Below are 26,901 nucleotides of genomic sequence, written 5' to 3'. Positions count from 1 at the left end.
CAAATATGGTCGGTTAGTATCATGGATTTGTTGATGTTAGACATTAACACTGTTGGATGCCGTCTCAGCAGTGGTCTAGAGATTTAGCGTTCGCGCCAGATTCTGGATTTTGAATCCCACGTGTAGGATCGCAGATGCACACTGTTGAGGAGCCTTATACTGGAATGGTCCTACATAGATAGATTTATGTTCTTGTTTTGTCCAAAGCACGCCTCATTACTGTGCTTTTCATATGATCTATTTGTGTAGTTTCTTATGAATAACCCAATTTATTTGCACAAATTTATTTTGATGAGAGAGATAATTTCACTTTTCACATTGTGGTTAATTCACTTAGAGTTGTGACGATATGTCAGTTTGTTTGATGTAATTCGGTCAACGTTCAGGGCTGGAAAAATATAACTAATTTTTTGTTTTAAACATCTTAGTCCTGTAGAAGGTTAGTCCACTAGTAGTCTTCCTAAAGTTGACACTCAAAAAGGAGAATATAAATCGGTGTATTGGCTTTTAATAAAAAAAAAGAACTAATCCATAAATACTGTTTACAATGATTAGATCCCAAACATATTTACTTACTTACTTCTGTTTCTCATAATGGAGGAGCATAGGCCACCCAAAAGGATTCCTTTAACAAGATTACATAATAAAATGATTTTGTCTCTGAAGATCTTAGTAAATACAAAAAATCAAATGGACATTTTGAGTCAGAAACTTTCATCAGCATAAAATGTTTCAAGTTAAAGAAACTAATTTATATATCCAATCGATCCATATTGATTATGAAGAAGTAGCAATTAGAAAATATGTTAGTTAAGTATATGGGTTGGAGAATGCTGGTCGGCGGCCTATGCTCCATTGGGAGTAACAGGCGTAAGTAAGTAAGTAAGTAAGTAGGTAGGTAGGTAAGTAAGCAAGTAAGTAAGTAAGTAGGTGTTAACCTGATATTTATTGAAAGTTTCTTTTTCTCATGGGTTGAACATAGTCGTTGAACATTTACTTGGTGGTTTATGATACTTCAAAATTGACCTTTCAGTTGAATATTCTGATATAAACTTATAAAATATACAATAGTATTAAAACAATCTAAATATGAAATATACATTAAAAAGAAAAGAACTGGTCAAATATATCAGTGAATAGTTTCAGTGGCAAAACATTTTCAACCAAAGGGATTATGAATAACTATCAGATTTCTGTGACATCTAATGCACTGATAGACTCTCGTAAGCTTATCCTATCAGGTACGGAACACGATGATGAGCGAAAATAAATTAGTTGTAGGCTAACCAAAAGTCTACGAAACGATCATGAACAGTGGTTGACAACGAAAGTAAAAGAGATAGAAAAGGCAGAGGTTGTAGGTAACACCATACAACTCTTCAGACTTATAAAAGAAACCGGAATTAAGAAGTCAAGTGTAAGTGAAACGATCTCGGAAAAAGACGAAACTCTGATCGGCTCTCAACTCAGACGTTTAGAATGATAGGCGTAACACTTTAGAGAACAGTTTACTTGGCCTTCAGCTACTCTACAACTACCCACCACTCCCAAACAATCTGAATGGAACGTTGAAGTAGGTCTTCTGACTCTAGTTGAAGTTCAAAAGGCTATAGCTAATCTGAAACTAGGAGGAACAGCTGTTCCAGATGTATGGTGGTCCAATTTGGCAATTAGGTTGATTAATATTTTAAATAAAATTTGGAAGTTGGACTTAATCCCATCTGACTGGTCACAGTCTCTGATTGTCTCAATATATAAGGAGTCAAAATCATCCTGTAATAACCATTGAGGTATTAGTTTGACTAATATAGCATCTAGAATACTAGCCTCAATAATTATCGGGCGCCTAACTATGACTCGTGGACTCCAAGCAAGAGAAAATCAGGCTAACTTCAGCACTGAATAACGATGCAAGGATGTTTGGGATTCATTTCTCTCCCTCTAAATGAAAATTTTCGCTTCAGGACTGGCCTGTGTCCACACCTGAACAAAGGGTAGGAAGTGAAGTAGTCGAATGCGTCGACAACTTCACTTTTCTTGGAAGTCTGATCAGCCTTAATGGATTGGTGTCTGATGAAATCTCTGCATGGATTCAAAAAGCTCGTTTGGCTTTTGCGAACTTATGTCACCTATGGCGAAGACAAGATATCGGTCTATCAATGAAGCGACGAGTATACTGTGCAGCAGTTCGTTCTGTTCTACTTTACGGCTGTGAAACATGGCCATTAAGAGTAGAAGATACTCGTAAGTTACTAGTATTTGACCACAGATGTCTTCAAAATATTGTTTGTGTCTGCCAGGGTCATTGAGTAAGTAATAGTGAGGTTAGATACTAGGGTATTAGAGAGTGGTGATAAATCAGTTGGTGAGGTTGTAAATCTTCATCGATTGAGATGGTTAGGCCACGTGTTACGTATGCCTGAACACCGATTACCACCACACACTATACTGACTAGTATTGTAGACATGTGGAATAAAGTTATTGGCTGCAAAACCAAAACATGGTATCAATCCATGAAGTCACTGAATTCTGGTGTGAACCATGTTGGTAGATGCAGACTACTTGGTTGGGGTCTTCGTGACAATCATAACCACTAGTGGTTGAAGACTATGTGTGATATGGCTCAGAAACGATAACAATGGCGTAGATGTATCCACTCTCTGTCTTTCCTTAAACTGTGAGATTAAAATTGCTTCATATCTTCCTTACACACAATCTTTCTTTTATATATTACCATCGTTAAATTAACTACTCCAATGAATTTGGTGTTCATCTTGTTGTGTTAATGAGATATGGCAACTTAGACTAATGCATACATATATATGTGCGTGGTACTACATTGTAGATGATTGACTGACTGGAAAAAAAAACAACCCTTAAATGTAATGAATCTAACAAGATATGATTCATGAATCTAATTCGATTCGAATATTGTAAGACAGTGTGTTAGTTGATTTTTAATATTGTACATTTGAAAATCCGGACACAAAAAAAGGAGTACAATTTCTAATTTCATTATCTCACTTTCTTATATCACTTGAATCTAAGTCACTTTTTTTTTTGTGAAATCATATACTTAACATGAAAAATTAAACCGCCTCTTTTTTTGTTTTTCTACAATCATGTATAATTATGTGAGGGCGGTAGGGGGGGAATCAAATTTCAACTTTAACTATGTTAAAGTGATCATTTTGAAATTGATATATATATATATTTTGGATCAAGTAAAATATTTCAACCTATTGAAGTGATTACTCATAATAGATTTGTAGTGTGATCTACTTATATCCATATAAGTAGTATATGGTGATGGTCAGACATAGAATGTATTTTGGCAGAAGATAGAAATGAAATGAAGCGCAATTGGTAGGAAAATGCATGAACAATGAAATTAGAGAAGATGATTTGATGATATTTACAGAAGGAACAGTGAAGATTGAGACAATTGATTGATAGTTTGCAAATTAAAATCATGAGTCAATTGAAGCTAGACCAATCATGGAAAACCTGGAAGCACTGAATGGTAATTTTGTCCCATTGTGAGACTCCTCAGAAGTACGCATCCATGATCCCGCCTCACGAGATTCGAAACCAGGACCTATGAGTTTTGCGCGTGAGCGCTTAACCAATAGACCATTAAGCCGGCCGGCATTCAACGGTGTTAATGTCTAACTTCAATCATAATAATAAATATATTTTTTTATTATATCCCAATGTGTAGAATAATTCTATTTATGACGTTTCGTGACCTAACGTAAGTAACCTCTTCAGAGTAAATAAATAACCGATCATTAAATTAACACAAGTTTAAATAGTACAAGGGAAACAATGCAAAATATTTTAGTATAATAAAAATAATAATGGGTCTGAATATGCTTTCTTGGTCAAGGTGAATTTTTATGCTCTATCACTGTATTAGTTCGTGTGCTAGAGTGTGAGTATGAAAAATGTATACATTTGTGATATGATGTAGTAGTTTGAGATTGTGTGTGTGTGTGTGTGTGTAAAAATAATAATTTTTTTTTCTGGTTAGCGTTTTTTAGCGAGTCGCTTTTCTACGGAGTTGGGTCGCTGACTTCATACCCAACCCTCCTCCTTTACCCGGGTTTGGGACCGGCAGTAGCCACCGGAGGAGCTATAGGAGGAGTTAAAAGTAATAAATAAAGTCAAATGTGGTTGTCTGGAAAAACAGTCCAGGTTGAATGAATATTCAGATCAACTTTCCTATTAAGAGCAGAAGGATTTAACAGTATGTGAAACGCTTCAGCTATTCGACCCTCTTGGTTGTTGTGAAAGGCTTTCTGAATAATTTTGATATTTTTAATATCAATTCGGTGATTATTGAAAAAAAGCATGTACTGCTATTTCTGATTTAACCTTTAAATTTTCCAATTCAATAGGGTTATTAGAAGATTTTCTTGCATAACTTAAATGTTCCTTGACACGAGTCGGGATCTCACGAGAGAAGACTCTCCAATGTCAAACGCATCACTGTTATATCTCGAACTTAGGCTCTTAGTATGTCGCGTATAACATGAGTATTCGAACGCTAGAACCTTCTCAAGTCGCAAAATGAGAAGAAAAAAGACAAATGGAAGGAATGTCATTCCATACAGTGTCAGTTATGGTACAAAACTTTCAGGTATTTATAGTTTTTAGTAAAAACGAAATCATCATTATAGTTATCCAATCCGCACACAGGGGTTATTAGCTTTTGTCCAATAGGGAAGTTACGCAAAGTGATTCTAGAATATTCTTCCAAAATCTGATTGGGTAGAATATGTTCGACTCCTTCTGAGCTTCTTAGAGCTTTCTTAAGTTCACCTTGAACTGCTCTCATAATCACACTCGACAAAACCTAATCTGTATCCACAATTTTGAGTGGAAGTAAACGGAATTTTATCTTTAATTCTAACTAAAGCGTTTCTTAAAGTGTTAGTTGTGTTATAGAAAGCTTTAATTTTGTAAGTTTTTGCATTGTTTCCTTTGTACTATTTAAACTTGTGTTAATATAATGTTCGGTTATTTATTTACTTTGAAGAAGTGGCTTACATTAAGTCAGGAGACGTCAGAAATACAACTATTCTACACATTGGATGCTGGCTCAGTGGTCTGTCGGTCAAGTGAAGAAGTGGCTTACATTAAGTCAGGAGACGTCAGAAATACAACTATTCTACACATTGGATGCTGGCTCAGTGGTCTGTCGGTCAAGTGCAGTGACCAGTGGAGTTCAAACCATGTCTGTTGTGAGATATCAACTCACTGAAGACAATTAGTGAGACTGGTTGGTCCTGGGTTTGAATCTCGCGAGTGCGGGATCGTGGATGCGCACTACTGAGGAGTTCCATAATAGGACGAGATGGCTATCCAGTGCTTCCAGGTTTTCCATGGTGGTCTAACTTCAATTGACTCATGATTTTAACATTGTGATATAACGGAAAAAATATATTTATTATTAACTCTCTATCCATTGCCTAATTTATTTGAAACTATCGATTCCAACCTTGGTATGGATACCTACTATTGATAAACTTATTGGCTTACTTATTTAAGCCTGTTACTCCCGATGGAGCACAGGTCAATGACCAGCATTCTCCAACCCACTCTGTCATGGGTCTTCCTTTCTAGTTCTATCCAACTTTTGTTCATTCTTCTCATGTCTATCTCCATTTATCGGTGCAATGTGTTCTTTGGTCTTCCTCTTCTCCTTTGGCCTTCGGAATTCCATGTTAGGGCTTGCCTTGCGACAATTGATAATAGGTTATCATTATTCAAATTAATCAGGGTATATCGGTCAGTATCTTGATTTTGATGAGCTACTAGTTCTAAATAAGGATCAAAATTTTAGTGTTCATATAAGTAAATAATGTGATTATCTAGTCCAGTGGTTTGTAGTAATGAAATCATCATGGACTGTGGAATAATTTAAAACTAGCATATATTTATTAGCTGTCTCATTGTTTTAGTATAGGACTACCAAACAGTATACTCTGATGACCCTAGATTTATTCGGATAAAGGACAATTAGGTTATTTGAACCACTAAGCCGGTATCGCATGGTTGATATCTTCAGTTTCCATCATTATCTGATAAAGGACTGATAATCCATAACGGCTAGTAACAGATATCTTTCTCCAGTGATGAGTTGATGTCAACGACCACAACGTCCAATTAGTGTTCCGCAAATTCATCTCAAAGCTTAACAATGATAAACACATGATAATTTCATAGGCAGGGTATGAGAAGTTCAAAGCAATGACAGAGCACGGATCCAGTGCTATATGGTTTTTGTGATCCTATAGTGAATATGATTTCATGATGAAAATTCGGACGTTCCATGTACCTATAAAAATTGTTGCTCTGGTTGTAAGAAGGTGCATCGGCCTCATGACTTCCGAAGGAACTCGGCTTTCATCATGAGACGTCATAATTGTTCCTTCTAATCCCAGGGCAGAGTTTGAAAGGTTTGAATGATTTTTTCTGGTTAGCGTTTTTTTAGCGAGTTGACTTTCTACGGGATGGGGTCGCTAACCCCATGCCCAACCCTCCTCCTTTACCCGGGCTTGGGACCGGCAGTAACCCCCAGAGGAGCTACAGGCGGAGTTAAGAAAAACAAGAGGTCATGAATAATAGGGAACTAGAATCAGGTAGCTAAATTTCAGAGGTCAAATCATGCTTTGTTTGATTTACTCTTGTGATAAAAGCCACAGATATGTAAAAACTGTCAACTAAGAACTATTTTAATTACAATAATAATTTAGATACAAATACACTTTCTCGATGAGTTCTAAACGGCACGAAGCCAATGTTTAAAGTTTTGTGTAAACATCCTCTAATCACCTAACATCTCATCATAGTGTACATGATATCGAATCCCTCAGACTGATGCCTACATCAGAACTTTATTGATAGAATTCAATCAGCACTGAAGGACTAATCAACTATGATATCTATTACTACTCAGTTACTGATCAATTGTTTATTCATATTCAGTTTCCTAAAATAACAAGGTTTACCTTTTAATGTAACATTTTCAAAGTTATTAATCACAATGCAATTTTAACTGTCAATCATAGTTCATAACTTAGATTTGGTTTCTTAGTTTCTTACCCATAGTTAATCTCAAATGGTTGGTTATTTAGTAACCACTAATAAATAATTTCAAAAAATCATATACAAAGTAACATCTAGTTATCAGTGATCATTGAATTACCTTCCTTGTTATGATCCAATGGACATTCATTTGTTTACCTTTAATTAACTAAATACAACACCTAAATATACCATCTTATCTTAACATAGTGCACTCAGTGTCGAACCACCTATACTAGTGGCCATATTGCAACTTGACCGATAGTATTCGATCAGCACTAAGAAGGACTTGACACACATGACATTGATCACCACCCAGTGATCAATCAATTGTGAAGGTAAAGTGTATTTAGTACTATGAATTTATTGTATTTCATCGTTATATTTTATAATATTTGGTACTGATGAAAACCTATTTCATTAGAAACTATTTACAGATGTGAACATTTCTGAAACTGAATTGTGATAGAAGTCAAACAAATGCAGTAGAGCAGTGCGTATCCAAGATCCCTCTTGTGGGATTCGAACCCTGGACCTATCGATTTTGAGGAGTCTCATATTAGGACGAAAAGGTTGTCCAGTGCTTTCAGGTTTTCCATAGTGGTCTAGCTTTAATTGACTCATGAATTCAACTATTAAATTACTAAAATCTTCACAAAACCCCTTTCTGATAACGCGATGGCGTTTGAAGCGAAAGGTACTGGGTTCGAGTCGCAGAGTGAACATCAATTCTGAGATGCAGGTACATCCAGCTGAAGAATCCCAAACATGACGAAACGCGCATCAAACTGGATTCCACTGTTAGCCACTATCCATCTTTGCTTACCATAGGTCACTAAAGCTTTAATCAACAAGATTATGATGATCTTGATATAAAAAGAAGTAAAATGTATATTTACATCCTAAATTACAAATTAGATAATTTAATTGAATGTCACTCAAGACTTAGTTGCTAATTCAACTTTCAAGAACTTACAATAACAAAACACTTCTGTATAATTATTCTTTTATTATTATTAGTAGTAATAGTCGTTAGATCGATTTCTATGTGTGGTTCATTCATTCATTTAAATACTTCATTATCTCGAATTTACGTGCTATTACTATCATCCAAAAATGTGTGATAGATGCGTACGTGTGTGTGTGTGTTCAAGTGATCACATTTATTTGTGCTAATTTGTGCTTTATAAGAATGAGTGAACTATCGAGAGAGCAAGAGAGAGAGAGAGGGGGGGTGGGGGGGGGTGGATAGAGAATAGTGAAATTTCCAACATTAAATAACTTTAAAATTTTACAAAATTCACTTTTAGTGGGTGGTTACAACAAACAAACAAAAAAAAAAAAATTTATTTTTAAAAAAAAAAAATAAATAAATTTGCATTGGAAATTTTCAGTAATTTTCATTTTGAAAAAACACAAAAAAAAATAAAAACCGAAAAAATGAAACAAACAAACAAACAACCAAAACAACAACTTGGTAATTTGCATAAATAGTGAACTAACTATTTAAAAGTGTAGTTCAATGATAATTAGTGGAATCAATTTGGTTGAAATTGAATTTTCGGTTTTTTAAAAAAATTTTTTTTAAATAAGAAAGAGAACAAGATAAAATTGAAATAAATTAACTATTAAATGTTAGTAATCATAGTTACATACTTACGCGTGTCAACCGTCGTGGAGGAGCATAGGCCGCACATCAGTATTCTCCATCCAACTCTGTCCTCGACAATCCTTTCAAGTTTATTCCAGTTAATATTTATCCTTTGCATAACTGTTTCTATTTTCTGTCGTAATATGTTCTTTGGCCTTTCTCTTTTGAACTTCCCTTCACCATTCCAAGTTAGGGATTGCCTCATGATACAGTTTGGTGATTATCTTAATGTATATCTGATCCACTTCCAACGTCTTTTCCTAATTTCCTTTTCAGTTGTAATCTGGTTTGTCCCCTCCTATCATAGTAGAAACATTTTATTTAATAAAAAGATCTTTTATAATGAACAGTTGTATATGGTTACATTAGTAGGTTGACGACAACTGGTAAGTGTTTCGTACTTATTAACACTTTCAATAAGTGATATATGAAATTTTGTGGAAACCTATTCTTCCAATCTGATTTGAAGTACTTTACAATTATGCATGTTACTATCTAGTCATTTCATATATATCTGACTCGTATAGCCTGAATATTTACATTGAATGATATCTGAGTAGTGGGAAATGTAATGATTTTGTAGTTTGTACTTTCATACATTCTTATAGTTTTGATTGATTTACACTGCTGAGGATAGAACAACTTGACATTCAAACATTAAAAACACAGAGTTCAGCAAACGGATCTCTTTCCAACGAATTTATTATCAATCTGTACAATCGTGATCATGAATCAATTGAAGCTAGATCACTATGGAAAACCTGGAAGCAGTGGACGGCCGTTTCATCCTATTATGGGACTCCTCAACAGTGCGCATCCACGATCCCGCCTCACAAGATTCCAACCCATGACCTATCAGTTTCACGCGTGAGCTCTCAACCTCTAGACCACTGAGCTGGCCGGCATCCAACAGTGTTAGTGTCTAACCTCAACCGATCTCTTTCTGTTAAACTACTAGTTCTATGAGGACATATGAATAAGGAATAAATATGATAATGTAATCGACGGATTATAATACTGGATTACGTAATATGAATAATAACAATAAAATTAATAAGTTAGCAACGAATTATAGTATGAATGAAGTCAGATAATTGAAATGTTTTTGTTAGAAATGGGGGGGTTAGCACTCCCAGTTACCACTGGTGGTAATTAAAGGTAATTGAAAGTAATACAAGTGCAAAGGTAAATGGAGTGATATTAGAAACAATTATGAATAAAATCATGAAGATATGGGATATAATTAAAAGGAGAGGGGGATATTTTCAAATATGACATAGAATAATCATAATAATAGAATATGGCCAAAGTAACTATAACGATAAGATGTACTTCATTTGTACTCACAATTCTGGCTTTAGATCATGGATGGTAGAAGCTTGCACTGTTTTAAGGAATTAAATAAGCAGAAATCTAGGTAGATTTAAACGAATTGTATGCACAAACTTAAAATCGACCTGTAGATCGGTAGAATAATTTGAGTCGATAAGATGTTCAAAAATAGAATTTCCTAATGTTTTTCTCTCATCCTTATAGAACCACACTGGGATATGTTCTCGTATCTGAGTTGAAAGCGAACACTGGTTACGCCCCTATGTATCTTGCTCCTCAATTATTATTCATATTACGTGATCTAGTATTAGAGTCTTTCGATCAAATCATCATGTTTATTCCTCATTCACATATCCTCATGAAACTAGTACTTTACTTCGCTTAACTCTTATCATTGTTTGAATAGCTTAGTTTTAACATTATGCTTAAAACCGTAGAAGTGACCTTTCACTATACCACATGACAATGTCAAACGTTTGCACTAAACATTAGACTTTGATTCTCAGTGTTTTGACGACCTAAAACAAATTTTTGTTTACAAACAATACCATCTTTGTTTCAGTCAGAAAGCTTTAGTTATCACATGATGCATATGATATCTCATTTCATTATTCCGATAGAATCACACATTTCTTATATTCTGAATTACTTCAAATCAATTCATTCTTTGCTTTACTTGAACGTCTATAATCATATAAATACACTTGAAACTAATACATTGCCGAAAAAGTAAATACAATAAGGAATATTATATTATTTTATTTATAATTGAAATCATGATTTAATTGAAGCTAGACCACCATGGAAAACCTGAAACTACTGAAAGGCCGTCCCGTCCTATTATGTGACTCCTCAGCAGTGCGCATTCACGATCCCGCCTCGCGAGCGAGATTCGAACCCAGGACCTATCGGTCTCGCGCGCGAGCGCTTAACTTCTAGACCACTGAGCTGGCTGGCATCCAACGGTGTTAATGTCTAACTCCAACCAATCCATGGAATTGAGCGACCGTCCCTCATTGTCTTCAGTGAGTTGATATCCACTGGTCACTGCTTCTCACTAGAACTCCAAGAAATACTTCTAGGAAATTTTCATTCACATGAAGAAGAAGAATTGAATATTATCAGTAGGGAATTTCGTGGAGATTATAGTAATTTAATAGTTGAATTCATGAGTCAATTAAAGCTAGACCACCATGGAAAATCTAAGCAGGATGATGGATATGCACTGCTGATAATTGAATATTAATCAATCAGCTACATGCTAATAATAAGCAAATATCAGAAATAACTTTACAGGCTATCCCTTGTTAAACTATCAAATATTCATAAATGAAGTTGGGATTCTAAGTTTTATTGAGTATTATATGATCATTGAATATTGGCTAATTACAGCATACATTGTTAATTTCACTTACCTTACAAATCAGGTTTTCCTCTTGAACTGATAAGACCTATTTAGCTTTTTTCTTAAACTCATGGTAAACATTCAAACGTAGCATACATATAAACTACAATATTACTTACTTACACCTATTCCCCTTCATGGAGGAGCATACATAGGTCGCTCACCAGCACAAACTACAATATACATTTCACAATTGATTAATCACTGGGTGGTGATCAATGTCAAGCGTGTCAAGTCCTTCTTAGTGCTGATCGAATGCTATCGATCAAGTTGCAATGTGATCACCAGTCTAGGTGGCTCGACACTGAGTGCACTTTGTTGAGATAAGATGGTATTTGGAGGTGGTCTACAGGAAACCTTGGACCCGGGTTTCGTGCTACTTGGCACTCGTCAGTAAGGTGAACCTGTAATCTTGAGGGATAGCATTCGATCAGCACTAAGGACATGACACGTATGACATTGATCACCACCCAGTGATCAATCAATTGTGATTACATCTCGGTCGTACAGGAGGTCGGTGGCGGCCCAAATAGTTCAGTGGTAACGTCTCTGACTGTGAAGGTGGGTCATACGGGATCGATTCCGTGACGGAGCACCAGTTCCCCCAAAATTACAGGTACACCTTACTGACGAGTAGCAAATAGCACAATACCTGGGTCCAGGGTTTCCTGTTGTTCACCTTCACACACCATTTTATCACAATATACATTTCTCCAGAATATATTCAATCAATGATCATGGATTCTTTAGTTTATACATTACCATTGGATACATATTTGTGTGTGATTATTTTTTGGAACTAAAAAAAGATTCTAAATAATCATAATTGTAAAGAATGTAACAAGATTGTAACTTTTACACAATTTGTATAGAAAGTTTTTTTAAAGGATTAAGATAGTTTAGCTGTTTATTATAAAAACATCCTCTATTCATTAGATTTTGTTTAGGACTTTCGTTAGGTTACAAAATTTCACTGTAAGAGTTATGATATACATAGAGTTTATCATATTAGTTGGAAGGCCAAAGAACACATGACGGTGGGAAATAGAAGCAGATATGAAAAAGATGAATGTTAACTGGAAGGAACTGGGAAGGATTGCCCAGGATAAGGTTGAATGGAAACTTCTTCGACATTATGGAGTTGCTGAGAAGATCGTTAACAATATCCAGAAGTCATAAGACGGACTACAGTGCAAAGTCATGCATGGAGGACAGCTGACAAATGCATTTCCGGAGTCAGACAAGGCTGTCTACTCTCTCTCTTCCTCTTTCTTCTGGTGATTGACTGGATTGTAAAGACTTCGACATCTGAGGAGAAGCACAGAATACAATGGACATCTCAGAACCAATTAGACGATTTGGAGTTCTCAGATGACCTAGCCCTCCTATTTTATACACACGAACAAATACAGACGAAAACAGCAAATGTAGCAGCAGCTTCTGCATCAACATACACAAAAAAAGATGTGAGATTCTCAGATACAACACAGAGGTCATCAATACAATTACACTTGATGACAAAACTGTTGAAGGTGTGGAAACATTAACGTATCTGATATCGACGAGTCCGATAGTTTGATTACGTTATTTACATTGACATTAATTTTGATTTGTGGTAGTGAAAGCATTATTTGATTAGTCATTGAGCATGGAATTACAGACAATAACTAGTTAATATGGGATTTCCTTTTGTTATTGACTTCTACTCTGAACTCACTAAGTGCAACCTGCTTGTGATTGTGTTGAATAAAATACTGTCTAGTGTTTGCTCCAGTCGTATCTTGTTTGAAATAATGCAGTCTATGCACAGCACATCGATCGAGTGCCAATTTCAGCTTCTCTTATGCGAATTATTTATTTCAAGCATGCTCGGTTTATATACCAGAGAGAGAGAGAGAGAGAGATCGCATCATACCATAAAACAGTAAATGATATTTGTATATGATCAAACCAAATGCGGTCGTGAACGTGAGAGACAGCAATAAATAAATTGAGTATAATTTAGGAACAGTAAATCGAACAGTAATAATTCATAGGTCAAAATGAAGCTTATAATAAGATGAATATAGATATACACAATCTAATTACTCAATATAAGCAAAGATGGATAGTGGATAGCAGTGGAATTCAGTTTGACGCCCGCTTCATCCTATTTAGGACTCGTCAGTTGGATATACCTGTATCTCAGAGTTGATGTTCTCTCTGGGACTCGAACCCAGTATGTTTCACTTCAAACGCCATCACGTTATTTACTCAGCTACTGAATCCTGATATCACCCTGCTTGTGCAATTGGATGAAGTTTGAATTCATATATGCTAATTAGAGGCTGACTAGTTGCAGAAGTAAATGTCAATGAGAAGATTCAAACAAACAATACCAAGTGAATTCTAACTACTCAATAGTTAAATAGCAATAATATATATATAGAATAATCGTCCATTCATAGATCCTGGAAGTTACCTGTACTTACATCTTTACTAGGATATAACATTTGAGAAGTTTTTTTTTTCTTTTTCTATTTTTATGACAGAATATTGATCTTCTTTGTTTTCCTTTGCTGTTTGTTTCTTTGTATAGATCATATCGTTGGCAATCATTTCGTGAAAAAATTTGGTCTGTTATAGATATATCACCAAGGTTAATTAATTCACGTTTTACTACTAATAAACATAGAAGACATTATTTACCTAATGAATTATTCCCTAATGAATATAGTTCAACAAGTGATCAATCTAATCCAAATGATACTAGTTTAAATTCAACTAATAATCATATAACTAATCCTACGGATCATTTCAATCATGATTATTCTATAGATAATGAACAATTGAATAATAATAATAATAATAATACTCCATCTGGATGTAGTTCCGAACCGAAATCGTTTGAACTACCAACAATGACATCCATGAATTTATGTTGTCATAACAAATTCAATCGGTCTAATAATAAATGTCCTGCTATATTTAATTTATATTCATCTTCAACTAATCATGAATCTGTCTATTTAACATGGTTAAGACGTTTTTATTTTATTTATGAAACATTAATTATTACATCAGCTGTTGGTGTTTTCATGTTATCGACTGTGAAAGATTTTCGAGTACCATTCCATTTGAATATTACTGAATATACTGATTTATATAATGAAACTATATCAGATTATAATAATCATATAGAAGCAACTATTAATTCTAATTCATATAGAACTAATAATAGTTATTTTACTTTACCATCTAAATGGCTTGTACAAATGGATATTTTCTTTTCTATAGCTATTACTATTGATGTTATTATACGAATGATATTTTGTCCATCAATTATGTTATGGTTCTTTTCATTATCAACATTAATTGATATTTTATCATTAATACCATTCTATTGTGAATTTATATTTTATGAATTAGTTTATAATAATAATAATAATTCTGAAGCTATTTGGTGGTTAATTCGTGTACTTCGTGTAGAAGAGTACTTTGTCGTCCTGAAGGTATTTGTGGTATTACGTTTATTTCGTTTATTAAGACGTCATAAAGGTACACGTGTATTATTTTATACTATACGTACTACAATAACTGATTTATCTATTATTATTTTATTAATATTAGTTAGTGCATTATTTTTTGGTGCTGCAATTTATTTTGTTGATTCAACATTTTCTGATATACCTAAAGGTTTTTGGTGGGCATTAATTACTATGTCAACTGTTGGTTATGGTGATTTAGTACCAAATAATACATGGGGTTATATTGTTGCTACAGCATGTATTATATTAGGTACATTATTAATGTCATATACAATACCTGTATTAGTAAATCATTTTTTATTATATTATGCTCATGCTGATCAATTATCTATGGTGAAACAATTACATAGAACAGCTAAACGTAAAATACGTAATAGAAAAATGTCACGTTATTTACAAAAAGCATTATTAAATGCTAAATCAATTGTTAATGCAACAATAACAAATGTGAATAATAAAACAATAACAGAGATACATAAATAAATCATGGTTTCCTAGTAGTTATACAATCACCGATCACCGATCACCACCCCTAATATTCAGCCCTGTTTTCATGTTGGCTAAAATCTTTAAATGAACAATCAACAAAGTAGGAGGGGGGAGTGTATAAACAAAAATCTAAACTTACAATGATGTTTCAATGTACCCTCTTGGAGGAGCATAGGCCATCCACCAGCACTGAATGTAACAATACTTAAGATCTTTGTGTTTATCACTTTTTCTTTATATCTGTCAATTGGACCCCTTTATTAGTAAGTAATCTCATTTGTTTTATATTGTTGAATCAATTTATAATGTAATCTTTCCTAACCTCTTTATAGACATATATATATATATATTGACTATATCACTATATCATACGAATGTATAGCTGAAGTAAATGATTTCGTAATAAGGAAAATTTTTTTTTCGCACTGAATTCTCTCTCTTTTTTCTTATTCAATGATACTATGAATTATTTTAATAGATTGTTATATACAATCACCAATCCCCACCTCCCCACCCCCCTCATATTCAGCCCCTGTTTTCATGTTTGCTGAAATTTTTAAATAAACAAGCATCGAAGTAGGAGGGGGGAAGTGTAAAACAAAAATCTTATCCGACAGTAATATTACAATGTAACAATACATAAGACACTCATTAACCATAAAAAACTATATATATATATATATATATATATACATGTATATATTTCGCTTAGATACTAAATCATGACTTTCGAATATTGTACATTGTATCCTCTTATTAAAAGAGATAAATATTCATTTAAACTTTATTTCTTTTCCTTAAATTTATCAAATTTTTTAATTTTTCGAAAATTTTGTTTCTGTGCTCATTACGTTTTTATTAGAAGTTCAATGATTTTATGTATGTATGTATGTATGTATGTATGGATGGATGGATGGATGGATGGATGTAGTCATGGCAACAATGTATAACCAATTATTAATCAGAATGTAATGTAGGATTTGTTTTGAATAGTCCGTTTTGTAGCGTAGAACATTAACAATGTTCAATATATATTATGATCAAGATGATTGAATGCTTCTGTTACTTTTATTTGTTTATTTATGTTATGTAATGTATTTTGAATAACTTTATAATAGAGATAAATTAAAATTGTTCAATATGATAATTATAGTTGTTACAGTATAAATGTGTTATATTTCGAGATTTAGATTCTTGTTATGCTGTGTACTACTAGACTACTTGAACGATCGAATCTACAACGTCGCAAGAGAGAAGACAGAAGACTAGTAAGTAGGAATGTTATTCTCAAAACAGTGTCAAATATAGTACAAGAATCTCATGTATTTATAAGCAAAGTTGGATAGTGGATAGCAGTGGGATCCAGGACCCGCGATTCATCCTATTTGGGACTCGTCAGTTGGATCTACCTGCATCTCAGAGTTGGTGTTCACTCTGGAACTCGAACCCAGTAACTTTCGCTTCAAACGCCATCGCGTTATCCACTCGGCCACTGAGTCGTGATAGCCACTTGCTTGTGCGATGGGGTGAAGTGTAAATTCATTTAGTATGGTTTGTCCTGGATTCCACTGCTAGCCACTATCCATCTTTGTTTACCATGTTTGTGAAATAAGGCTATATCGAGGCAATACCCACAGTATGTGCATATGCCAATTAAAGACTGATTAGTTGCAGTCCTAACACATCGATGGGAAGATTCAAACAAACAATACTAAATGAATCATGCATTTATAGTTTTTCTTGGCTGAAAGTAAATCGTCATTTCGAACAGCCCATAAGCACACGGGGGTCAGTTCTTATTCAACCAATAGGGAAGCTACACATCGACGTTCTCGAATATTCCTCTAGCGGTGATTGGATGAAATGTCTTCTGCTCTTGAAGTTTCCATGAGTTTGCCAACGAGTCGCCCTTATAAAATGGTTCTGTCCAATGATTATACTGTTTGCATTAACTTCTACTTATAAGGATATACTGACGTCATTGAGGTTTCTGTTGTTTAAACTATTTCTAAATGTTTTCCCATATCAAATTGTTCATCCAATTCATCGTTTCACGTCTCATCGTTTCTGCATTATCGTAATTGCATGAATTGATGACCATTTTTAACACCTTTTGATTATTCAGTAAGAATGATAAACTCAACATTTTTCTTCACCTAACTATACGACATAGCATAGTCGTTGATTATTTGAATTTTGATAACCGATACGAAAAATTAGTTAAATTAGACCTGAAGTTTATGGTTTTCTAATCATATAATAAGATCGACGCAGAATAGCGCTAGTTTAAATAACATTAGTATAAAATAACTGTCCGAAACTTCCTAATTCTTGATGATTGTCTAGCCGAAATCGTTCCTTGATGTAAACTACACAGTGAATAACCTCCAGAAATCATGTTTTTGGCAAAGATTGTATTCTGTAAAATATAGCGCATTACGATCTAGTTGTTCACATATTTAGGTATGTGAATTTTCAATTAAGCTATTGTTCTGATTTACAGGTTTGCATAACTATTCGCCATCTTTTCCTTCATTGGTTCATCGGAGAAGATACAGTCCGACAGCCAATTAGCAACGTCATAGCGAATTAATTAACGGAAATATGGATGAACCGATTGAAGTTAAAATAAGGAATCTTAGATTTTTGCACAAAATAGATTCATCTATGTTGGTAAGTAGGCTTTTAGCATAACACCTAGCGTCAGCTCGTGATAAGAACTTTAGCTCTGATTCCTAACCGTAATTTCCAGCCCTAACTTCTAATCCCAACATCTCACTCTAATTTATAATGCTATCTTTGTAGTTAAGAAGAAAACGAGTAAGGACAATCAAATGCATTTGACACGAAAATTACAAACTATCTCACGAAAATCTGATAACCATACAGTAAACAGTTGGTTTGTAAACTATCGATCAGTTGTCTCAATCTTGACCGTTCCATTTGCAAACATCAGTCCATCGTCTCTGATTTCATTGTTTATGCATTTTAATACCAACTGCGTTTCGTTTTCGTTTCTTCTTATCGATCTTGTAGTGAAATGCATTCTATTCCTGACCGTTGTTATATACTACTTATGTGGATGTAAGTAATATATACCACATATTCACATCAGTGAGTAGTTGAATTCTCTCAAGACCACTTTAGTAACTCCCAAAGGTGGCCCGTAGATCATAGTCTCATAATTATTAGCCAAGCAGTTAGGATAGCTTGTCCATAAAGTCAAACAAATAATAACCGGACTTACTTCTTAACGTATCCAGGTTATATTAAGTAACCAAACATATCAAGAATATCAATAAGTTACAAGTCGATTTCCCTGTATGTCGGACGTTAGGACCAGCGGTCATTCACGTATCATTATAGTTCACTTAGCTGTCTTACTCACTATATTTCAAATTTGATTGAATTCAATTAATTTCGTGGTGGTCCATACTTTTCCAATGTTCAACTGGTGCCCAGTCTCCTGTATTTTCAGGAATTTTTGCTTTCAACTAGTAGGTGAATATTGAATATAAGAGTGTCATTTTCATTGGTAATTTAACGACAAACACTTGATTGTATCTCCCATCTGTTTATTTATTTATTTTATTTATTTAAACACATAAATATTGGTACAAAAGGGCATCAGATATACATGCGCCACACAAATCTCATTTGATTTGTGTGAAGGCTGTGATACTGCCTGAGTGCCCAAGCTGAAGCATGTGATTCACTTAGGGGGCCACACCCCGAGCCTTCGACCTAAAGGTTTAATCCATAAGGCAGCGGAGCATCGTGAGGAGATGCAGTCCCATGGTAGCCGGTGACCAACGATTGTTTCATACGCCATTTGTTCCCTCAGAATACTGGAACCCATGTGCAACATTGGTTTGGAATCAGGGTTTTCCAACTCCCCTAGGTGGACTATCAGTGTCCACCAACTCAATTAAAGCGTCGGACATTTGCTTTTAGTCCTCTCAATTTTGTAAACAACACCCGTGGCACGAGAATGCAGTGAGTAGGACTTGTGTGGCAGGGGCTATATACGCGTGGCCATGTGAGCATTTCGAGAGGGAGAGCAAACTCTCCCCACTCTCGGCCGTACCAGGGTATTTGGAAGCCATCTCTTTATACAGATATAAAATATGAATAAAATGAACCTAACGACTTTACATTAAATCTCCAGTGATAATTACATTCATATTACTCCATTTAACTTTAAAATGAACCGAAAGTTTTCTCTTTATATTAGATACTACTCATTTATTAAATAAACAGTAGAAAATGGATGAATAACATTACGCTTAAAAAAAATAACAAACATATTTTACAGTACACTGTTCAACTAGTATAATGTAATAAATAAAATTACACAAATATTACAAAGTGAAGAAACAGTTTAATTGTTCACATGGCAACAACAACAACACCACCACCAATAACAACAATAGAAAGTTACGATAAGAGTTAATGATACATTTAGACATCCATAACTATAAGCAAACAAATAAACAAACAATTCGAATGTCATTTTGGATTATAAATAAACAAATGTAATACATATATGTATACATTAGAACTTTTGTTTAAATTAGAGTAAATAGTTTCTCAGCGCTGATTTTGAATCCCTTTGCTACGAATTTACAAATATAAATTGTTACCATGACAATAACACCACCACCACCACCACCACCAAAAGCAACAAAAAGTTACGATAAGAGTTAATGATACATTTAAACATCCACAACTATAAACAAAAAAACAATTTGAATTTAATTTTGAATTATAAATAAACAAATGTAATACATATATGTATATATCAGAACTTTTTTGTTTAAATGAGACTGAATAGTTTCTCAGCGCCGAATTCAAATCCCTCCGCTACGATTTTTGATTGATTAATTATTATTTTCATTATTTAAAAGCATTAAATTAATATCTTCATGATTACATTGTTTATTTTTAATTAAATTTGATTGTAATAATAATTTTTTACATAATTCACTAATGACATAATAAGCATAATCAATATGATGTTTATTAGGTGAATGATAACAAATAGCAAAACGTATAAAATAAAGTGGTTTAGGTAAATGTAATTCAGATGATACTAAATGAATTCTACCATCAGCTTCAATATTATGATATAATTCTTTGGTTAATTCATTATTATCCTTTGAAGAAGAAGAAGAAGAAAAGAAGAAAGAAGGATACACATTGAAGTGAATGAAACAAACAACCAGATATTATGAGCAAAGATGGATAGTAGTTCGTAGTGGAATTCAGTTTGATGCGCGTTTCGTCCTATCTGGGACTCGTCAGTTGGATGTACTGGCATCTCAGAGTTGGTGTTCACTCTGAAACTCAAACCTAGTGCCTTTGGCTTCAAATGTCATCGTGTTATCCACTCAGCTACTGAGTCCTAATAGCCAGTTGCTTGTGCAATGGGGCAAAGTTTACATCCACTTGGTATTGTTTCTTTGAATCTTTTCATTGATGTTTAGGACCGCAATTGGGCAAAACGCTTGTCCTGGAGTCCACTGCTAGCCACCATCCATCTTTGCTTACCATGCTTGTGAATTAAGGCTATATCGAGGCAATACCCACAGTATGCTCGTATGCCAATAAGAGACTGATCATTTGAAGTCCTAAACATAAATGGGAAGATTCATACAAACAATACCAAATGAAATCAACAGACAGTTTACTTATAATTATTGTTATAAGTGGCTTTCATCATTATTATATTTTTGGTACAATATACAATTTTCAGAGCAAAGTATTTCAACAAGTTTCCGTTTCATATTGCTTGATCGATCCTGACGATCAAATATTGAGTGGTTGTCAGTAAGCAGTTAGTAGTCCAGGAATGGAAATCTGAATAATCTATATTCTTTTCGGTAAATATTGCCAGCAACCACGATGTGTTTGATGGGACACTTTTGTAACTTGTACAGAGAAATGTTGAAAAATCATCGCAAACGCACCTGAATAGGTTATGAGACTGATAGAAATAATGATGTGTTGAAAGAAAAAAAGAAATTAGATAACTTGTTATAATATCCAGATGGAAGGAACTGGTAACCCCGCTATTCATGCAGGCCTCCTTCAGTAAGGTATTTTGTTCATTATTCATACTTGAAGGTATCTTTTGATAGTTTGAATATGTCTCAATCAACACTAGTGACTGGCTTCAAGAGAGATTTCCTGGAGTTCTAGTGAGAATGAGTGACCAGTGGAATTCAACCAGGTCTGTTGGGAGATTTCAACTCCTTGAAGATAATAGTGAATGGTTGCTCAATTTTGTGAATTGGTTGAGATTAGATATTAACACCGTTGGATGCCGACTCAGTGGTTCTAGAGGTTAAGCACTCGCGCGCGAAACTGATAAGTCCTGGGTTAAAATCTCGCGAGGCGGGATCGTGGATGCGCACTGTTGAGGAGTTCCACACTAGGGCGAAACAGACTTCTAGTGCTTCCCGATTTTCCATAGTGATCTAGCTTCAATTCACTCATGGTTTCAACTATTAAAAATGTTTTTTTATCAAATAAATCATTGTTTTGAAAGTAAGTTTTACACGAATATCGATTGTGTGCTTTGACCGCACACACACACACAGACCAGTCGTGAACGATAGGATCTTTCTCTCTACTCTTTGGTATTTTAAATGGTACATTTATTTCACTATACAATTTTATGTTAAACTAACCTTAATTCGAAAGCAAACTAAGCCCATTAGAACTTCAGCAACAATTTCAAAACGATCATCAGCTCTTATAAGTTCTTCAAAATAATGAGCCAATTCTATATGCTAAAAAAAAGAATTTGCCTTCATCAATAATGAATTACAACTTACATTACGAATATATGCTTGTAGATTTTTAACACCATATCTTCTTAAAGTGAACCAAAGTTTCAATGATCTAAATTTCCGACCCAATGGAATTTGCATATGCTGGAGGGGGGAAAGGGGAGAGGGGAAAGGGGAGGGGAGGGGAGAAAGGGGAGGGGAGAAAGGGGAGGGGGAGAAATTGATAACATTATTTATTTACATAGTTAATAACTTTAAAATAATATGATAATATAGTAAATTGTTGATGGAATTTAACTCTATCAATGTTTTGATTGTAACTAAGAGGTAATCACTCTTTCTTTTATAATAAATCGTTATTAACTATGCATGTAAAGGGGTTTCGATGATTAGTAATATCATTCTCATTAGAATAACTCTAAAAAAAATGTTGAAACCTGACTTAATTCTAACTTACATCTAGAAGATTCATTTTGTTGTAACGAAATAGTAGTGAGATAGTCTGTAATCTGGTTTTAAATACCTTAAGTTGTCCCCAGTCGTGTTCTTGTTCACTGAATTATTTCCAAGCTACATCATGTAGATGTTTTGGAAACTACACTAAAGTTTAAAATCAAGTTCTAAATAAACTATACTATACCTCTATTCTTATTCAGTTGTTAAAGATAGAGTTTCCTACAAATTCATCGTAACCTAATGCTTAGTTAAATTTTTTTAATTGTTTATTGAAACACATAAATATTAGTACAAGGGGGGTATCAAATATATATGCGCCTCACAAATCTCATTTGATTTGTGTGAGGGCTGTGATACTGCCCGGGTACCCATATCGAAGCAGGTGGTTTGCTTAGGGGGCCACACCCGGAGCCATTGACCTAAAGGTCTGATCCATAAGACAGTTGAGCATCATCAGGACATGCAGTTCCACGGTAGCCGGTGACCAACGAGTCCATGTGCACCATTGGTTTGGAATGAAGGTTTTCCAACTTTCCTAGGTGGATCATCCATATCCACCAACTCAGCTAAAGCTCTGCGAATTCGCTTTTCGTTCTCTCAATTTCGTAAACAACAGTAATGCCACAAGAAGGCAGTGAGTAGGACTTCTCTGGAAGAGGCTATATACGCGCGGTCATATGAGAGTATTTCGAGAGCCAGAGTGAACTCTCCCCACTCTCGGCCGTACCAGGGCATTTGGGGGCAGAAAGTCAATACTTATTAATATGAGACAAACTTGATAACATTCCATCATTTTGTAAATGTATTAAAATAGAAAAAAGATTCTCGGTAGTTGAGAGATTGACTGGAATTCTTGTCTGAGTCCTGTTTACTTTCAATATCAATTATCATCTGTAGGTATAAAACTTTAATGATGTAAAAAGGAAGTTCTTACTCGAAAATCTATGGTTGTTTGTTGATGTTTATGCTTCAAATATGGTGGATCAACATGAAATGAATTTTTTACCCAGTTCACTTCCCGATACCTAGAAAAAAAATAGTTAACTGATTAAAATCAACATTTAAAGTATGTAAAAAAAAATGAGATCATTCCATATGATACTTAGTAAAATGAAAAGTACTGTCATGGAAAATGATAATGATAGACGTACTCCCATCGTAACATTTACTACAGATATAACAGAGTAGCTTAAATGCTAAGTAAACGCTTCAGTCATTTGATACCACCTCAGTTGCATGCCTGCAACGGTGTCAGCAGAACGGTATAAATAAGGACAACCGAACGTTTTTGAACTCAAATTACAAGACATCTTAGCAAAATCTGAGAACTATACAATAAATACTTCATTTACAAAACGTCTATCAATTGTCTCAGACTAGAGTGTTCCTTTTGCAAATATCGGTCAATCATCTCAGATTTCTTTGTTCTTTTGTTTCCATTCCAATCAATCTTTGTTCTCGTTCTTTTTTCTTTGATCTTTTTAACCATCTACCGTCAGACATTTCACTTTTGATTGATGATACATACTACTTATATCATTCAACATTAGTAGCATATACTACAACACAACTAAACACATCGTTTATTAATAACTGAATTACTCATACAAGATATTACGATGGATCATGAACATGAGATTGTAGCTGGACAATTTATGCAAATAATTTCCATCCTCATAAAACTATTGTGTCAGAGTTTGCTGACATAGATGTAGCGCATTTAAATTGGTTAGTTTCCCTTAACACTTTTAAAGCAGAGTTATTACATTATATTAATTTAAAAAAGCAGTCTTCAACTTGAATTCACTTAGTATTACTTGTTTTAGTCTTCCCACTGATGTTTAGTACTGCAACTGGTCAGTCTCTGATTGGCATATGTACATACTGTGGGTATTGCCTCGATATAGCCTTAATTCACAAGCATAGTAAGCAAAGATGGATGGTGTCTAGCAGTGGATTCCAGGACAAGCGTTTCGTCCTATTAGACTGATCATTTGCAGTCCTAAACATCAGTGGAAAGATTCAAACAAACAATATCAAGTGAATTTAAACTTCAATCCATTGCACAACCAAGGGCGGCTATCAGGACTCAGTAGCTGAGTGGATAAAGCGATGACATTTAAAGCGAAAGGTACTGTGTTCGAGTTTCAGAGTGAATATCAACTCTGAGATGCCGGTACATCCAACTGACGAGCCCTAAATAAGACTAAGCGCGCGTCAAGCTGGATTCCACTGCTAGCTACTATCCATCTTTGCTTACAAAGGTTTTCAACTAAGCTTATTGAAAATATAATCAATTTTGATGGTATGTCACTTTATGGTAAATACACAGATATTGATCATTATCGAAATATGAAGTTAGTTACTGTGTACTTTCAAATGTGAACTTACCATACAATTGAACAATCGAAATTAATCAGTAACCATTTATGTGGATTGAATACAAATGACATAGCATACTAAAAAATAAACAGTAAAAGTGATTCTTTTTTAGTTCAAGAAAACTGTATGGACAAATTTTAAAAAAATATGGAGAATCATAAAGCAATGAAATAAGCAAAGAAGATAGTTTTACTCTTTCCAGTCCCCGAATGCCCTAGTATGGCTGAATGTGCGGAGAGTCCATTCTCCCTCTAGAAATGCTTTCACATGGGCACACGTATACAGCCCATATTGATCTTGGAGTTCAGGTCTCTCATTATTATGGTCGGGTGCTTTTCTGGTTATTTCTCTATTATTATATATTGTAATGAATGTGAGATTATACTGAAAATAATATATTTAATAGTTCGAATGTTTAACTGATAATAAGAAATACAAAAATGGTCAGTCTCTGTTGCTATATGTGCACTCAAAGAGGAGTACCCTGGTATTGCCACTTAGTTACTAGAAGATAATAATAGTAGAAAAAAAAATCAGATATAGACAATATAATTAAAGAAGAAGGAATGGATTCACCTATTCCTACACCAGACAACATCGCATATTGAGCTAGGTGATGGTTCGCTATACGTAATACATAATTTAACTACCTTAAACCACAGAGATTCACTACCTCCACAACCAATTTATCACATTCATCCAGTACCATTCATCTAAATTTAGTATTACTCACTCCATAATTCCAGCATATGTGATCAGTATTTCAAATGTATTTAGAATCTAAGACTAGTAACCTACGAATATCTTCTATCCTTAAAATTCATGTTACACAGCTAAAATGTAAAACACAACAAACCGCTAAACATTAATCTTGTATAGTGATACATCAGATACTACTGATTGTTTGTTATGGACATGCTCAAACATGTAAAATCTTGAATCTTACTTCAGTTATTGATAATAATGCCCGAATCTTTATATATTTTATTCAACATAATCCATGCATTATTGATCCATTATACAAGTTCAAAGCATCCATCGGTAACAGAAACTAGGTGAATAAGTCAAACTAAACTGGCAACATGTGTGCAAATAAACAGAAGCCTTATTAACAACTTCAACACATAAATTCATTTAGTATTTTTTGTTTAAATCTTCTCATTGATGTGTTAGGACTGCAACTGATCAGTCTCTAATTGGCATATGTGCAAACTGTGCGTATTGCCTCGATATATCCTTAATTCACAAGCATGGTAAGCAAAGGTACCGGGTTGAAGTCCCAAAGTGAACATCAACTCTGAGATGCAAGTACATCCAACTGACAAGTCACAAATAGGACGAAACACGCGTCAAACTGGATTCCACTACTAGACACTATCCATCTTTGCCAACTTCAAAACTGTTCACATAGAAATAATGGAATAAAAAAACTACACTTACTTCGATTCCATCCATCAAATATCTATATTCTGGACATATGAATGATGAACCAGCATATGCTGCATCTATATGTAACCATATATTGTATTTATCGCAAATAGGTCCAATATCTTTTAATTTATCAAATCCACAAGTTGATGTAGTTCCCAAAGTTGCACAGCACTTAAACAATCAGAAATAAAATATTGTGATGAGTAAAATTATATTAAAGACTTCAAAAAATTGGATAAAATGCATTTAACTTAATGATCAGCGATCACTGGTACTTACTTACTTACTTAATTACGCCTGTTAACCCTCTTCGAGGAGAATAGGCCGCGCACCCGTTTTCT

At 34.3% G+C, this 26,901-nt stretch overlaps 2 protein-coding genes across 2 annotated transcripts in view; one reads left to right on the top strand and one right to left on the bottom strand.

The window, feature by feature from the left end:
* Positions 1-3,175: 3,175 nt before the first annotated feature.
* Smp_090420 (hypothetical protein) lies at positions 3,176-15,491 on the top strand (the record flags this gene model as incomplete). Its single annotated transcript, XM_018791515.1, has 2 exons — positions 3,176-3,183; positions 14,060-15,491. The coding sequence occupies 2 exons, from the start codon at positions 3,176-3,178 to the stop codon at positions 15,489-15,491; spliced, it is 1,440 nt and encodes a 479-aa protein (XP_018645323.1).
* A 4,886-nt stretch (positions 15,492-20,377) lies between these two features.
* Smp_171580 (Aromatic-L-amino-acid decarboxylase (EC 4.1.1.28) (AADC) (DOPA decarboxylase) (DDC),putative) overlaps positions 20,378-26,901 on the bottom strand; it is a gene marked incomplete at both ends in the record, with an annotated part of 28,502 nt that continues 21,978 nt past the window's right edge. Inside the window, 6 exons of the mRNA XM_018791514.1 lie at positions 20,378-20,653; positions 22,190-22,291; positions 22,337-22,435; positions 23,682-23,772; positions 25,139-25,206; positions 26,570-26,731. Of these exons, the coding sequence (XP_018645322.1) occupies positions 20,378-20,653; positions 22,190-22,291; positions 22,337-22,435; positions 23,682-23,772; positions 25,139-25,206; positions 26,570-26,731 (798 nt within the window). The remainder of the gene's footprint in view (positions 20,654-22,189; positions 22,292-22,336; positions 22,436-23,681; positions 23,773-25,138; positions 25,207-26,569; positions 26,732-26,901) is intronic.

This window comes from Schistosoma mansoni, assembly GCF_000237925.1.
Source record: "Schistosoma mansoni, WGS project CABG00000000 data, chromosome 2 unplaced supercontig 0193, strain Puerto Rico, whole genome shotgun sequence".
Classification (NCBI taxonomy): Eukaryota; Metazoa; Platyhelminthes; class Trematoda; order Strigeidida; family Schistosomatidae; genus Schistosoma; species Schistosoma mansoni.
Note: the sequence above shows the minus strand (reverse complement) of the source record. Positions and strands in the feature narration are given on the sequence as shown.